This window comes from Dysidea avara, chromosome 4, assembly GCF_963678975.1.
Source record: "Dysidea avara chromosome 4, odDysAvar1.4, whole genome shotgun sequence".
In the NCBI taxonomy this organism is placed as follows: Eukaryota; Metazoa; Porifera; class Demospongiae; order Dictyoceratida; family Dysideidae; genus Dysidea; species Dysidea avara.
Genome location: NC_089275.1, coordinates 74,119 through 88,886, shown reverse-complemented (window position 1 = coordinate 88,886; position 14,768 = coordinate 74,119). Strand labels below are relative to the sequence as shown.

The 14,768-nt window shown below is 40.4% G+C and overlaps 1 protein-coding gene across 1 annotated transcript; it reads right to left on the bottom strand.

Annotated features, from left to right (window-relative positions):
* Nucleotides 1–3,791: 3,791 nt before the first annotated feature.
* Nucleotides 3,792–14,166, bottom strand: LOC136253336 (uncharacterized). Its single transcript, XM_066045988.1, has 25 exons — nucleotides 14,038–14,166; nucleotides 12,177–12,896; nucleotides 12,055–12,123; nucleotides 11,816–11,881; nucleotides 11,543–11,760; nucleotides 10,796–10,859; nucleotides 10,488–10,742; nucleotides 9,336–9,493; nucleotides 9,107–9,286; nucleotides 8,445–8,554; nucleotides 8,077–8,252; nucleotides 7,966–8,029; nucleotides 6,213–6,289; nucleotides 5,928–5,985; nucleotides 5,733–5,881; nucleotides 5,312–5,366; nucleotides 5,150–5,256; nucleotides 5,043–5,099; nucleotides 4,864–4,989; nucleotides 4,703–4,810; nucleotides 4,602–4,652; nucleotides 4,325–4,553; nucleotides 4,146–4,270; nucleotides 3,989–4,098; nucleotides 3,792–3,936 (listed from the first exon to the last, which is right to left on the bottom strand). The coding sequence occupies exons 1-25, from the start codon at nucleotides 14,092–14,094 to the stop codon at nucleotides 3,915–3,917; spliced, it is 3,411 nt and encodes a 1,136-aa protein (XP_065902060.1). The 5' UTR covers nucleotides 14,095–14,166; the 3' UTR covers nucleotides 3,792–3,914.
* Between the last annotated feature and the right edge of the window lie 602 nt (nucleotides 14,167–14,768).

Sequence of the window (14,768 nt, the reverse complement as noted above, 5' to 3'; positions counted from 1 at the left end):
AGTTTCTCTAATGTTGGATCAGCTGAAATGGCCTACATTACAAATTCGTCGGAAATTATCTAGGTTACAAATATTGCATAAGATACACTACCAACAGTTATTACTCCAAATTCCTCATTATTACTTACCAAAAACACGACCAACAAGACAATACCACCATCTTCACTATATTTTACCTACCTCATCCACCACGGCATACCAAAACAGCTATTTCTCAAGAACAATAAACGAGTGGAACATACTACCAACTGACACAATTGAAATTGCAGATACTGATCTATTTACAGCTAGACTCCAATCATATTATTGTACCTAATGTATTTGTTTATGTGATTCCTGAGCACACCAGCAGGGCTGACTGCTCAGTAAACAATAATAAATAAATAAAAGTAGGGTGATGAGCTGGCTTCACTGCCGTCTTGGCTTCTCTTTATTGTGCTCTGCCATCATGTGCATAAGGGGTTCTCGCTCCTCCTCTGGTCATCCCTTTAAGGGTCATGTTCCAGCAGCAGTTGACCTTGCACTGGGGGAGGGGCATCTTGGGACCGTTTAAGCCCCATTTCTTTTTTTTTCCTATTCTATGTTCTGTTTCAGTAGCTCTGTAGGTGTAGGAATAGGCTAAACCCATTTTATATAACATCTTAGCATAGAGTAGAGTGTGGTGGATGGGAGTGCCAACTTGGGCCGGTTCTTCTTTCTTTAAAAAAAAAAAAAAAAAAAAAATATATATATATAAACGAGATCAAAGCTCCTTATCCGATCCAAATTCTTCAGCAATCGTATCATTGACCAATGGAACAGTTTACCCCCACCTGTGATTAATGCTCAGTCAATTAGCCAACTCAAGAACAGACTTGATCAGTTTTGGAAGGATCTGGATGCAATGAAAGGCCAAATAGTACAGTCAAAAATGGCAATCAAGTTCCGTGACCACTAGGGACCCGCCGATTTAATCGGCGGGTCCCTAGTGGTCACGGAACTTGATTGCCATTTAATATGCTAGCATAATTATGAGCATAATAGGTGCCTGAAAGCATTGAGCATAATGCTAGTATAATAGGCAGAAAACTTGTGCAATGCTATAAATTCTTGCTTATCAAAATACATATCCGACAAAAAGATCGATATACTCTAATAGAACAGTCGGTAACTCTAATAAAATTATCAGGTAGCTGACTGTTCTATTAGAGTATATCGATCTTTTCTGTGACATGTATTTTGACAAGCAAGGATTTACAGTCTGTGCTTCAACCACTTACTGCTTTTCCATAAAATACAAAGTTATTAGAAAAACATGGGAACTGAGGTAAAAATATTGAGCATAATTTGAGCATAATAGGTAAATATTGAGCATTAATTTAAGCATGATAGGTAAATTTTTGAGCAGTGCAGCATATCATAATAGGTAAAATAATGAGCATAATCGGCGGGTCCCTAGTGACCACTCTTCGGCTAACATGTTTTGATGATTGATTTCACTTCTTGGGGTCATTTATTGAAAATTTAGCTCCCAGGTCCCTCCCAAAGGTCCAGGCATTTTTTGCCATAGTGCAAAATTTAAAATTGTTGCTAGCGCAACCTAAAATCAGGGTATGCTGTGTACAATAGTGCACAAAGACACCTTTTAGGATAAATAAACCTGTTTTAAAATGTGTGACAGCTTATCATCTTCACTCATTTTCTGGAATTTCCGAACATACTTCAGCCAGCATTTGTGATGATACCTGATTTCAAGAGCATAGGGCTGATCAGCTGCAGAATCAATCAAACAGTTGATTCTGTCACACATTTTCTGATCTTCAAGGGCCACTGTGTGGCTCTTGAAAGCAGCCCATACATGGTCATATGAAATCAACAAAAGCTTTGACTCTGGATGCTTTGCTGATTCTGGTTTGCAACACCAAACACATCTGTTTTCGTCATGAATCAGCCTAAATTTGATCACGGCCTCTTGGCAGTGGCAGTTTCATCTTGGGAACTGACCTCAGCTATGGATGAAGACTGCGACTGGCATTCATCCAGCTCACATTTCTTCTGTCTCTTTAGAGCCTGTTCTAGCTTCTTTGTATTGCTAAGTGTCAATCTGCAGGAATCATGAATAAAGTGTCCAACTGGAGCTTTTACCTAATCTACGCATTCATGAACACTTCCAAACTTGTCAAGACCTTTCCAGAGGAGAGCCTTTTGCCTGCACCTCTCAATGGAATCAATGGAATCCGTGGCTGGATTACAAGGTTCACCACACTAAAGCATGCATGGTACTTCAGCTGTTTCCATTATTCTTGTTACAATCTACATGTTATGGCCAAAATGGGCTTAACTATAGTACCAAAATAACCATTTAGTCCACATACCTTTTCTTGATGCAGCTGCAAAAATAATGTGCTTTTTGGTGTTTCTTATCAGAGGGCTAAGAGTATAGCAGTTAGTACCACAAATTCTTGTATTATAAAAGGTGACTTACCCAAATTGACAATTTAAACTGACTAAACTACAGCTAGTGGCTCAAAAAAATCTGTATTTATACTAAATCTCAATATTCCTGCATGATTATGCACATACTGCTAAATGTGCAAGTTTCATCTTGAAGTTTCTACATGTATAATTATACTGAAGCATTTACCTTGATTTTACACTTTTTCGCTCTTCCAATTGAAACTATTATTGATTATTGGGTCCGATAAAGGTCATAGCATGAAACTAATTCCACTGATAATTGGAATCCTTGAGGTTTATTTATCCTAAAGTGTCTTTGTGCACTATTGTACACAGCATACCCTGATTTTAGGTTGCGCTAGCAGCAATTTTAAATTTCGTGCCATGGCAAAAAATGCCGGGACCTTTGGGAGGGACCCGGGAGCTAAATTTTCAATAAATGACCCCAAGAAGTGAAATCAATCATCAAAACATTGTTAGCCGAAGAGTGGTCACGGAATTGCCATTTTTGACTGTACTAAGTGCAAAACTTTGTTGTTACGTTATAAGTGAAGTTACCCTCACACAAAACATGAGCAGTGGTATAGGCCAGGGGGGATCCAGACTTTTGGAAAAGGAGGGTTAAAATGAAATGGCATGGCACTACATTGTCTAATTTGGTAAGGTGAGCTCAAAGTCACAGCCAGCTAACAATAGCTACCCACCTCACCAACTACGCATTTTATCACTGATGATGTACATAAAATAATTATCTTTACATGGCTCACTACACACTGCTCTAATAACTGTGACTGCTCTATCAGAGCCTTGTTATCCAACCAGCACTTCACACAGGTAGTTTGTAGCACAGTAGATTTTACCATTGTGACTCTCTGACCATAAGCTGTGAATTTCTGACACAGCTACATGGTCGTCTGCAGAGATGCAGTGATTAATACACCCCAGCCCAATAATATAAGTGTTGAATGCTATACAACTGATCATGAAACAACAAACGACTACGCAGCATCTATTATTATACTTGATCAACTGCGGTTTATTATTTAATCCCCAGTAACTAGACTTTGGGAGGTAGTTATATTTATGGTTTCACTGCACCACTACAAGTTGGTCTGGTGATGACAAGTCAAACCCAATAAAGGGTTCTCAATACCTGATCATGATCATCATGAATCTACCATAAGGGAAGACTTGACTGGCTAGGTGAAGCTGTCCTGTATCACACAAAATGTTATATAAACCTCGATACAAACTACACACTCTGACAATTGTGAATGAAAATCATCACTAAGTGCCTACAAGCATATGCTAGTTCACTACCACAATCATTAATTTTTGCTAGTGTAGGCCAGGTCTGCAGTTGTTCATGGAGTAAAAATGAAATATAAGAGAAAATATACAAATATTATGAAATATATGAAGATACAAAATAAAGTACTTTATAATATACAATGAGATCATGTGACACAGTGATGACATCATCGATCAATATCTTTATCCCTATTGGTATTGTTGTCATAGTAACGGTGTCATCATAATGCTGATCACTCACCTTGGTTCACGCTGTAATGACACATCATACAAAGTGTCGTTGTCAAGGAAATGAAACTTTGTGAGGGCATCGTGCAGTGGTGGAACTTGTTCAAAGTTGTATGGCTTGTCCTATCCAGCCAATTGGATTACAGTATAAGCACATCAAGCTAGCTCACCTGACACAAAATGAGATCACTTATTCTATTATGAATCAGTCGACACTTGTTGAAGTTGATTAACCCATTGGCAAGGAAGTTGGGATTACCATTGTCGAGAAATGTCAAGTCTGACATGAACAAACCTGGTAACCACGACAACACAATACAACAAGCTGTCAGTCACTAAGGAAACTCACCCAAATATGGTATACAAGAGGCGGGAGACACGTGTGATGCTTTCTTTAAATCTTCTCTCAGCAATTTGAAGTTGTTACCGGGCCGGACCATGTCCTGCAGTTCATCAAGTCTCTTGAGGACATTACGATCCAATTTGGGGAATGTTTTCTTCAACCTCTTAATAGCAGGGTGGTTCAACCCGTTTAATACGCTCATCAGGGTACAGTAGTTTCTCATGTGATGCAGATGCTACGATGTTATCACATTACATCATGTGACATCATGTGATCTACTCACCGATGCAATATGGACAAATGTTGTGATACGTTTAGCTCTATTGGGAATATCCTGTGTATAGGAATCATGTGAGCTATGGCACATACACCACATATGGTTACCTTTTGTGATATAATAGTGGTGGCTACCCAATAGGTGAGGTTGTTCATACGATCAACAAGTCTTAACAAGTTAGCAGCTTTGTGCTTCTGTTTGGGCTTCAACCATACCTACGAGTATCCATAGTAACCAACTGTGACATTGCAACAGTATCCATGGTTACCTGGTTCATCAACTCCATTGGTTTAATCCTCACAAACAAAGAAAAGTCAATGATTGTTAGTTGCCTAGCAATCTCCTCAGGATCAAAATCAAATAATGTTAGGACGGATGCTGAGTTGGGAGGGATCTACAAATGTGTGATATATCATTTTGATTGGCTGCAATAAGGACCACACTTACCTTCACAGGGGGTGGTGGTTCTGTAAATGTTTTAGCATTTTTCTTCTGAATGACCCCCTGATGTGTAGAGTGATCATATGAGCAGATTGGATCACATGATGACACACCTTAATAATCAACAAACTAGTTCTTAGTTGTCTAGCATGTTTAGGATGATCAACTGTTAATACTGACGTGATGAAGTGTAGTAATTCTGATTGGAGCACACCATTGTCTATATAGTAGCACACAAGCTAGTCAATCACTAATTAGTATATAATAACGTTTACCTTTAAAGTCTATAGCCATCTCCAGCCATAATCTGATAGCATTGATCACTCTAACCTGTACAAAGGATCATGTGATCCAACATTGTGTGTGTGTGTGTGTGTGTGTTATGGACACTATCACACACCTATAGATAATATAACAAAATGTCTTCAATAATAGTTTCACAATGGTCATTTTGAGGCAAGGTTTTAAGTAGCTATGTCTTGTATCATTTCTTTACGAATTATACTATTGCCTTGTTATCTAACCAACACTTCACATGGGTAGTTTGTAGCACACCAGTCGATTTTACCATTGTGACTCTCTGACCATAAGCTGTGAATCTCTGACCATAAGCTGTATATTGCTTGCAAACAAACGTGCAAGCACACACACACATACATGCACAGACACATACACTCACAAATATACAGCACGTACCTGTATTGTAGTCCTGATGGCCTCAAACTGCTGCAGTCCCATGCCCTCAGGTCGTACCACGTTGTATCGCTCAATTAGTTTGTGTAATAACTTGTCAGGTGTAGTGAAGGATTGGTAGCTAAGCAGAAAGGTCTTTACAAAGATCATATCTACAGGGAGACAGTGTAATGGCGGCAACACAGGGAGCTACCATACCATGATCCTTAGGAGCAGTCAGCTTCTCTACCAGTTTATTGAAAGTGGCAGCAGACACCTTGAGGGGGGAGTGGTTATAACGGACATTGCTAACAAAGGGAGGGCAGAGGAGGCTGGTCATTACCCTTTGATGTGTGATTACATTACCAAATATGGCACCTGGGGTTAAGTAGTTAGTTTGCATTATGTTGAGAAGGTTTGTAAGGGATCTGGGACACATATACAATTTGTTATAATTTTAGAAATCTGTGACCAGCCTCCTCTAATCGAGGGAATACTATATACCTGGTAGGGGAACTTGCGACGATCAAATTGCAAGTTGTCTTCACTGTCTGGTCCTTCCTCCCAGATGTTCTTACCAGCTAGAATAAAAATAGATTATGGATCACCTTATATGGGTCACATGAGTTACAGACACATCGGCCTACTGCAGACCATTGCTGGAGTTGGAAGTATTACAAATAATAGTCAAGGATGATGTTAATTTATAACTTCATTATTGCTTGCTAAATATAATGACTGCTTTATTAGAGTATTTACCATCACATGTGACTGTCCTATTAGAGTACTTACTATCTCACATGTGATTGCTCTCACTACTGCAAGTGGCCAATCTGTGGTAGGTGATGTAGCTTGGTACTACTAGCAACCTTCAAATTTGGGAATCAACTGAAGCATGTGAGAATTATGGCAACTTATAGGAGGTGTCTTACCTTGAGGGCAGTGTTTCTTACCCTGAGGTGTCCCACCTTTAAAAAACATAATAATTGTTGCTGCCGCCCATGAGGAAGAGGACATATATGTTACGGTTAATTCTTTTACACCTCAGGCTAGCGAACATCTAATCGCGAGGAGCTTTGCTTTGTCAGATTGAGCAATGGATGGGCTTGTGAACAAGGTATCACTTTATACCAATCAATCTAGCAGTGCTGCTAGAAGATGCAGTGGCTATCTCTTTTTATCACTTCATGTTTCGCTTCTGTAATAACTTCTACGTTGGCATGTTACCACCATTTGCTGAAGTAGGGATTTCCCCCAAGCTATAACTCTAAATCTTGTTTCACTACTTTTTATCTAAAATTGCTAAATCCACTAGCATAGCTATGACACAAACATGTGGCAGTGACTGGTTTACTCTCTCTACTTACGTATTTAAGCTATGGAATAGATTAAGGAACGTGGTTACCATGTCTACAGCAACTGCAGATGATTGCAGCAACGTAGATAAGTGATAGCTATGTTCTAAGCCTAAGGGTGTGGCAGAATGCTGAAGGGCATGGTTATCACTGAGTGTAGCTACAGGTATCTACTCTCTCTTACAGTAGTGTAGTGGTTATCACCAAGTGTAGCTACAGGTATCTACTCTCTCTTACAGTAGTGTAGTGGTTATCACCGAGTGTAGCTACAGGTATCTACTCTCTCTTACAGTAGTCTAGTGGTTATCACCGAGTGTAGCTACAGGTATCTACTCTCTCTTACAGTAGTCTAGTGGTTATCACCGAGTGTAGCTACAGGTATCTACTCTCTCTTACAGTAGTCTAGTGGTTATCACCGAGTGTAGCTACAGGTATCTACTCTCTCTTACAGTAGTCTAGTGGTTATCACCGAGTGTAGCTACAGGTATCTACTCTCTCTTACAGTAGTCTAGTGGTTATCACCGAGTGTAGCTACAGGTATCTACTCTCTCTTACAGTAGCCTAGTGGTACATTTTTTCTAATGTTTGATATGGAAAATTAACATCTCAATATCGCTTCGTTGCATGAAGAAGTTGACCATGATCAAATGAAAGGCAAGCACACAGAAGGCAGACACTCATCAGAACTAGAAAGAGTACATGACACATGTGAGCTTGTTATTGTGGAATAAAATGATGACCATGAGTTGCTCTAGCCTTTGCAAATGTGATCAGGTTGGCAAACCAAATATTAAATACTGGCAATAAAATAAAAAATATATATAAAAGGCAGCATTTTAGCATCCAACATTAATTTTAGAAGGGAAATCTATTACTACTACTATACTGTTTTGCATACTCACCATCAGTCAACATATAGGATACTGGTCGTCCAGCATCAATACTATCACTGTCCGAGTCTTCAGGCTACAAGTAACAAGGATCACATGAGCAGAAGAGGACACACCCCTTACCGAGCAGCTGACAGAGTGTCCTGATGGATCAGGTGATGGTGCAATGATCAGGTGATCCAGGGATGGCTCATAAACTGAGGGGGTAGTTTGACGCTGTGACCGATAAATCAGCTCAACTGTTTGACTCTCTAGTACTCCCTGATTATGTAGTGAAAGGTCTAGCTTGAGAGGAAAACCTGTTGAGAGATCATGTGATCAGTATGTACTAAATGATACTAAGAAGTGATGAAGACATACACCTCATAGTAGTGTGTTCTCATAACAAACAACTGGTTGGACCTAACACTCTGTATAACTAGTGGAGGTGTTAATTTGTAGTCTCTGCCACTTCTTCTTCATAATATCAACATTTAATACAAACCATGTACCTTCATATCTTAGTCCACATAGTGACGGGTTACGTACACCATAGCGACGACATAACAAATCTCTCAAAGTAAGACAAGGCTCACTGAAGTCAACCATTATCATTTGTGAGCTATAACCATGGCAACAGTGAATGAGCCACAACACACAGACAGACAGACAACTCTACTATACAATGTAATGACTTATTGTAGTGGAGCATATGATGCCATGTAATAAGGATATGCCCTGCATACAATGGCAACAATAGCCTATTGTTTAACAACCTTTTCATGTAATACATCAGTATTGTTGTTTACAAGATGGTCACTTGTTTACTGTGTGATACTAGAATATGGCAGTAATGGACACAACGTTGATACCATCCACTGTCATGGAATATCAGCTATAGCAGCTAAGTGTTACTTGGCCAGGCAGCTCAGTTTGAGAAATTGATAAAGTTGTTAAATAGCACATAATGGCTTCATATCAATTAGTTATTACTATCATTAACTACTAATTTAATTCATTCGTCAATCATCGAGCAATTCATCAATTGTTACTCAAGAAGTATAAACAAAGAACCACTAAAAGCTGTCATCCCAGAAAGACATTAGGAATCCAAGTGTGCATGCTTGGTTGAATGCACTCACAAAACAGGACATACACACAGACAGACACATACCTGGTCTGGTCCAATTCATGACTGACTTTAACTGGTTTATACATCATGTGTAAGACCAGGGTGTCTTGGTAACCAGATGGAAACTGCTGGTCAAGGTACTCCCACATTGATGACGTGTGTGGCAACATCTCATTATTATGCAGAAACAAGCCATAGAAGTGAGGAGCATACTCTAATGAACTGTGTGTGCATGTAATAAAGTAATGTCTTTGTTGCCATGGTGACTCACCAAGAACTGCATAACAAATCAACAACGTCACTGACTAGTGTTTCCTGGGCAACCAGTAGTTCAGGGTTTGTATATGAGGTGTCGGGGGTGTGGTCATGTGAGAACACCTTCAGTTCAAATGTCATTGGACGATATTTAGCCCGGAACTCCAGTACATCCTATTGACAAAGAGACTCTAGAGAGATTCCTTAAATTGTTATTGGGTTAGGGGGGGTCTGGTGGACACAGTATTGTTATTTGGTGGGGGGTCTGGTGGACATAGTATTGTTATTGGGTTAGGGGGGTCTGGTGGACACAGTTTTGTTATTTGGTAGGGGTCTGGTGGACATAGTATTGTTATTGGGTTAGGGGGTCTGGTGGACACATCACTGTTATTATGGGGTGGGTCTGGTGGACACATTATTGCTATTTGGTGGGGGGGTCTGGTGGACATAGTATTGTTATTGGGTTAGGGGGTCTGGTGGACACATCACTGTTATTATGGGATGGGGTCTGGTGGACACGGTATTGTTATTTGGTGGGGGGCCTGGTGGACACAGTATTGTTATTTGGTGGGGGGGTCTGGTGGACACAGTATTGTTATTGGGTTAGGGGGGTCTGGTGACCATATCACTGTTATTATGGGGTGGGATCTGAAGGACACAGTATTGTTATTTGGTGGGGGGTCTGGTGGACATAGTATTGTTATTTGGTGGGGGGTCTGGTGGACATAGTATTGTTATTTGGTGGGGGGTCTGGTGGACACAGTATTGTTATTTGGTGGGGGGTCTGGTGGACACAGTATTGTTATTTGGTGGGGGGTCTGGTGGACACAGTATTGTTATTTGGTGGGGGGTCTGGTGGATACAGTATTTTATTGGGTTAGGGGGTCTGGTGGACACATCACTGTTATTATGGGGTGGGGTCTGGTGGACACAGTATTGTTATTGGGTAGGGTCTGGTGGACACAGTAGTGGTATTGGGTAGGGGATCTGGTTGACACAGTATTGTTATTGGGTTAGGGGTCTGGTGGACACATCATTGTTATTGGGTAGGGGGGTCTGGTGGACACATAATAAACTGCAAGGTTTCTACCACCAGGAGATCATAAGCGCTACACCCACACATAAAAAGGAAACGTCACCTGGCTTAGCAAGACTATCAACTACTTACAGTAGACTTGAGTTTGTAAGCAGACAAGAATTTGAAGTCTTCCAACCATGTTCCCCGTTCTCCTTGCACTCGAGGGGTGAGATATAGACTCATATGACTCCAATTAGTGCTCCCTGGGTCAGGTACCCTTCTCATTAACATACTGACAAGGTCACCAACTGTTTCCTCAAGACAAACTTGAACCTTACGTGAACTCTGTACCGCTGGTATGATCACCGTGACGATGATGGGGTCTAGTTTACGCCGTGATGATGGCTACAAGATCACATGACACAATAATATATCATGTAATCCACTGTATGACTCACTTTACACTCTAAAGTGTCTGACCTCCAAACCTCGTAATGTACCAGGCTCTCTTGTAGGTCCAGGCTGTGTGATGTCATATTACATCATAATAACACATACACTGAATACAAACCCATAATCATACCCTCCCCCCATCATACTGTACCAGCCTCTTGCACATCTAAGCTGTGATGTAGTATAACACACCATATACAAATATGGAAATGGTTCAATTAGTGAATTACAATAGGAACATTTAGTGATATGGATTGTCACGGAAGGTACATCATCATACAGTACCACTTTTAGTAGTTAGGGTGATTAACTTTGTAATCAGTAAGGTTCTCTTGATCAATGGCCAAGTACTGTTGATCAATGACCAGGTACTGTTGATCAATAATTCACATGGTCCACTTGTTAAATTACATGCATCAATGACTGATCAACCAGCTGCTACAATGTGATGTCAACTAATTAGCAAAGTGTGACGTATTGAACAAACTCAGCTATGGACCACCAAGAAGCTAGGAAATTATAGATTTCAGAGAATTGTGCTGTTTGCTTGATAATGTCAACAGGTTAAAAACAACTTGATTACATCATCATGTACAACACCTATTTTCAAATGGAACTGAAATCCTTGGTAGCAGGTACTGAAACCATACCAGGTGGGGATTCATCCCCAGACAACTTGTAGTCTTGTACAAGCCAGGACCTTAATTATGTATCACACACCAATACGCTACAACAGACGGACAGACACTCACTTTACTCTCAGTCTAACGTGAAACAAGGTATATGCTGACACGTCAATATGTAGCGGTGGTTGTGTAGGTGGCTGCTGTGTCTGGGTGAGTACTTGTTGAAGCACATCCTTCACTGTAGAGAATTGATCATATTCCACATTCATGGTGCTCTCTAATTGGGGAATAACTACTCGGACGTCATGGTAATTAGGCTCCAGTGGTTTCAAATCAAACTTGCACTATACAACAATTAAACCTTACTAGTGTTTGTATGACAACATGTTCACCACTCACCTCCTTGGGCAAATTGTAATGATGAAGACTGTCCTCCTCCATTAACCACTCCCAGCCCTCCTCCTCCTAGTAACCATGACAACAATAACACACCCATCCCACCCCATAGGAAGTTGGTCACACAACATTCATCTTGTGATAATCTATCATTGACAACACCAAATATGGTTAGGGCCTTAACTAATTTGGTAGTGTAATTACACATTATTACGATAATAACCTCCTCAGGCTATACCCACCTCAACATAACGACACAAATGAAGTTTGGACAATTCCTTCACTGGAGCGTTGAATTTCTCATGGAAGTGCTAATAGTAAACAATACTGGTTGGATCATGTGACAATTGCTAACAAGACAAACCTTTAAGATGGCGATGCGAAGGTATTCAATCTTTGTGTAAGGAGAGAAGCGAAATTTGAGAATGGCACCTTTTCCCTTCTGTCCAGTAGCAATGTACGCTGGCAAGTTTACCGTCACAACACAATACTCTGACAACATTACTGTATTCCTGTTGCTAGGGTGACCGGCAAATGTGTTGGGCCTAAGGGGATGTCCCCTGACATGTCCATCAGTGTTGGCACGGCAACGTCCTGGAGTGCCGTTACCATCCTTATCTGCTTCTAGTCCAGAGTCAACACTATATGTTGAGTTTGTGCGACGATTTCTTTCTTCCATTACAACATTGTCAAGTTGTTGTTCCAAATGATGCCCCCCATCAACAGGTTCCATATTAATAGTAACTGGTCTCATTTTAGCCTCGTCAGAAGTGGATACAGCAGGTAGTGCTTCACACTCTAGTGTCACTTCACTACAAGTATTCTCTGCAGCCCTCTTCATGGTAAGGGCAGTGGGTAGGCATCGGTTAATATCAAACTCCATTGTGCCGGTTATTGATAAGGCGTCAGTACTACTACTAATGCTACTGCTCCCTCCACTATCACTACCAACACTGTTAGGTCGTGCTGAACGTGGTCCTCTAGGTTTGTTAGTCCGATATCTGTCCAGTGTCATTGTCACTCCGTTAGCTCCACTGCCAGTGGTGGTTGCCTCGGAGAATGGTAGTAATGATGGAATATCAGGCTGAGAATATCATCATACACATCAGATATATTAAAGGACTATGACTCAGTAATGATGGGATATCATGTCAGAATAGATTGTAGTACTATTAGTAAGGGTGTTATTAACCAGGACCCAGAGGGACTACTATAAGGTTGTTATGGCATCTGGTACTACCCAGGAGTCAGTGAAATTCATCATCTATTAACAGTAGCTGACAGCTACAATTATTTACCATAAACATGTAGCAGAGAGGAATAGTAAATATGTTAGGGGGTGACAGGAAAGGGGATCAACATAGCAGTTATGATAGGTAATATTACTTGTGTTACTCACTTTCATTGAAGGAGTAAGGATGTGGTATTCAGTATCTATGTACTGCTGAAAAGCTGCCTACAGTAAAGCCAGTATATTAGGGACACCTTGGGACCAAACAAGTGTCCTAATTATTGAGATGTTCTGATTATTGAGGCATCCTTTCTCCAAGTCATTTTATGTAGTAAGAGATCATTACCAAGTGTCCAGATTATACCAGGTATCCTTATTTCAAGAGACAGGTCCCACTGTAGTATGTAGTGTAGTATAGAATGTGGTACAGGGGCATAGTATGTGGTATGGGAGTGTAGTATGTAGTATAGTACAATGAGTTGTGTAGTGGGAATATTATTATTAATAGCCAGTGAACAGTCAATACAACAATGAAGGGTTTCTATTGGCTATTATTTCATCACTTGATTGACTTCACCAAATATGGCTTCCTCCCTCAACCACTAAGCTATCCTTATATGGGACTACAACAATGTATTCCTACACCATACCACACAGGCACAGCCAGCTGTAGCCATCAGAGGGGTAGTAAAGTTGTCCAGGGGGTGGTTACCACTTGCCAATGTAGCCCACACAAAAAGATGAGTATTACATGACACACACACCAAGAAACAACACGTTATCGCATATCTGTTATCATCTCTAGTAAACCATACTCATATACACATCTTGCGTGGGCAGACCACTTTTCCCTGTCATTTATAAATAAGACCGGGAATAAAAAGCGGTCTGGCCACGAGAGATACGTGTTGTTTATACCATGTTTCGTGTGGTTTAAATATACGGCATGTGCGGTGTAACGGACAACAATAAGGTCTGATCCCTATACACATACCTCACTGCTAGTTCCGCTGTTAGCCTCATCTTCTTCCATCGCTGGCGAGCTACTCATATTCTTGTGGTACACATAAACACTATTTTCCGTATATTAACTGATTTAGTAAACGTACAAACAAAACTATCGCATCACGTGCTAACCCTATTACTAATAGTGACAAATAAGGCAAGTTCAATAATGTGAGACGCGGGGGTTGCTAGCTATAAGGTTAGCTATCACCACCATATACAGGGAGATTACACAGCACTACTGACTATATACTATACTTCAGGGCATGGCTGAAAAACAGCTCATCTTCCTAAGTGATAGCTAACAGATGTACACATCAGATGTACACATCAGATGTTTAACCACAAAACAAGTGGTGGCAGTGTTACCTTAGTTAACTTCACTGCATCATGCATGATCATGAGATTCCAAGTTTGTTGTCATGACATAACGGTACGTGGTGTTTGCTTTTGATCACAATAAAATGAATAAGTCTGCTGTTATATATATATCCATGCAGTAACACTGAAGTCATCATGACCTGGGCAGAGCTAAAGCAAATGATGTATTGTTTATATGTGATAGTATCTTCTCCTTTTTATTCTACAAATACTTCAGTTACAGGTTTGTATTTAAGTAAATGGGATAATTGTACCAGGCTATACTGGCAGTCCTCTTTGCTGTCATGTTCAATTACTTACTCTCTCTGTCGTTGTTATTCTTTTGTACATGTGTGGTTG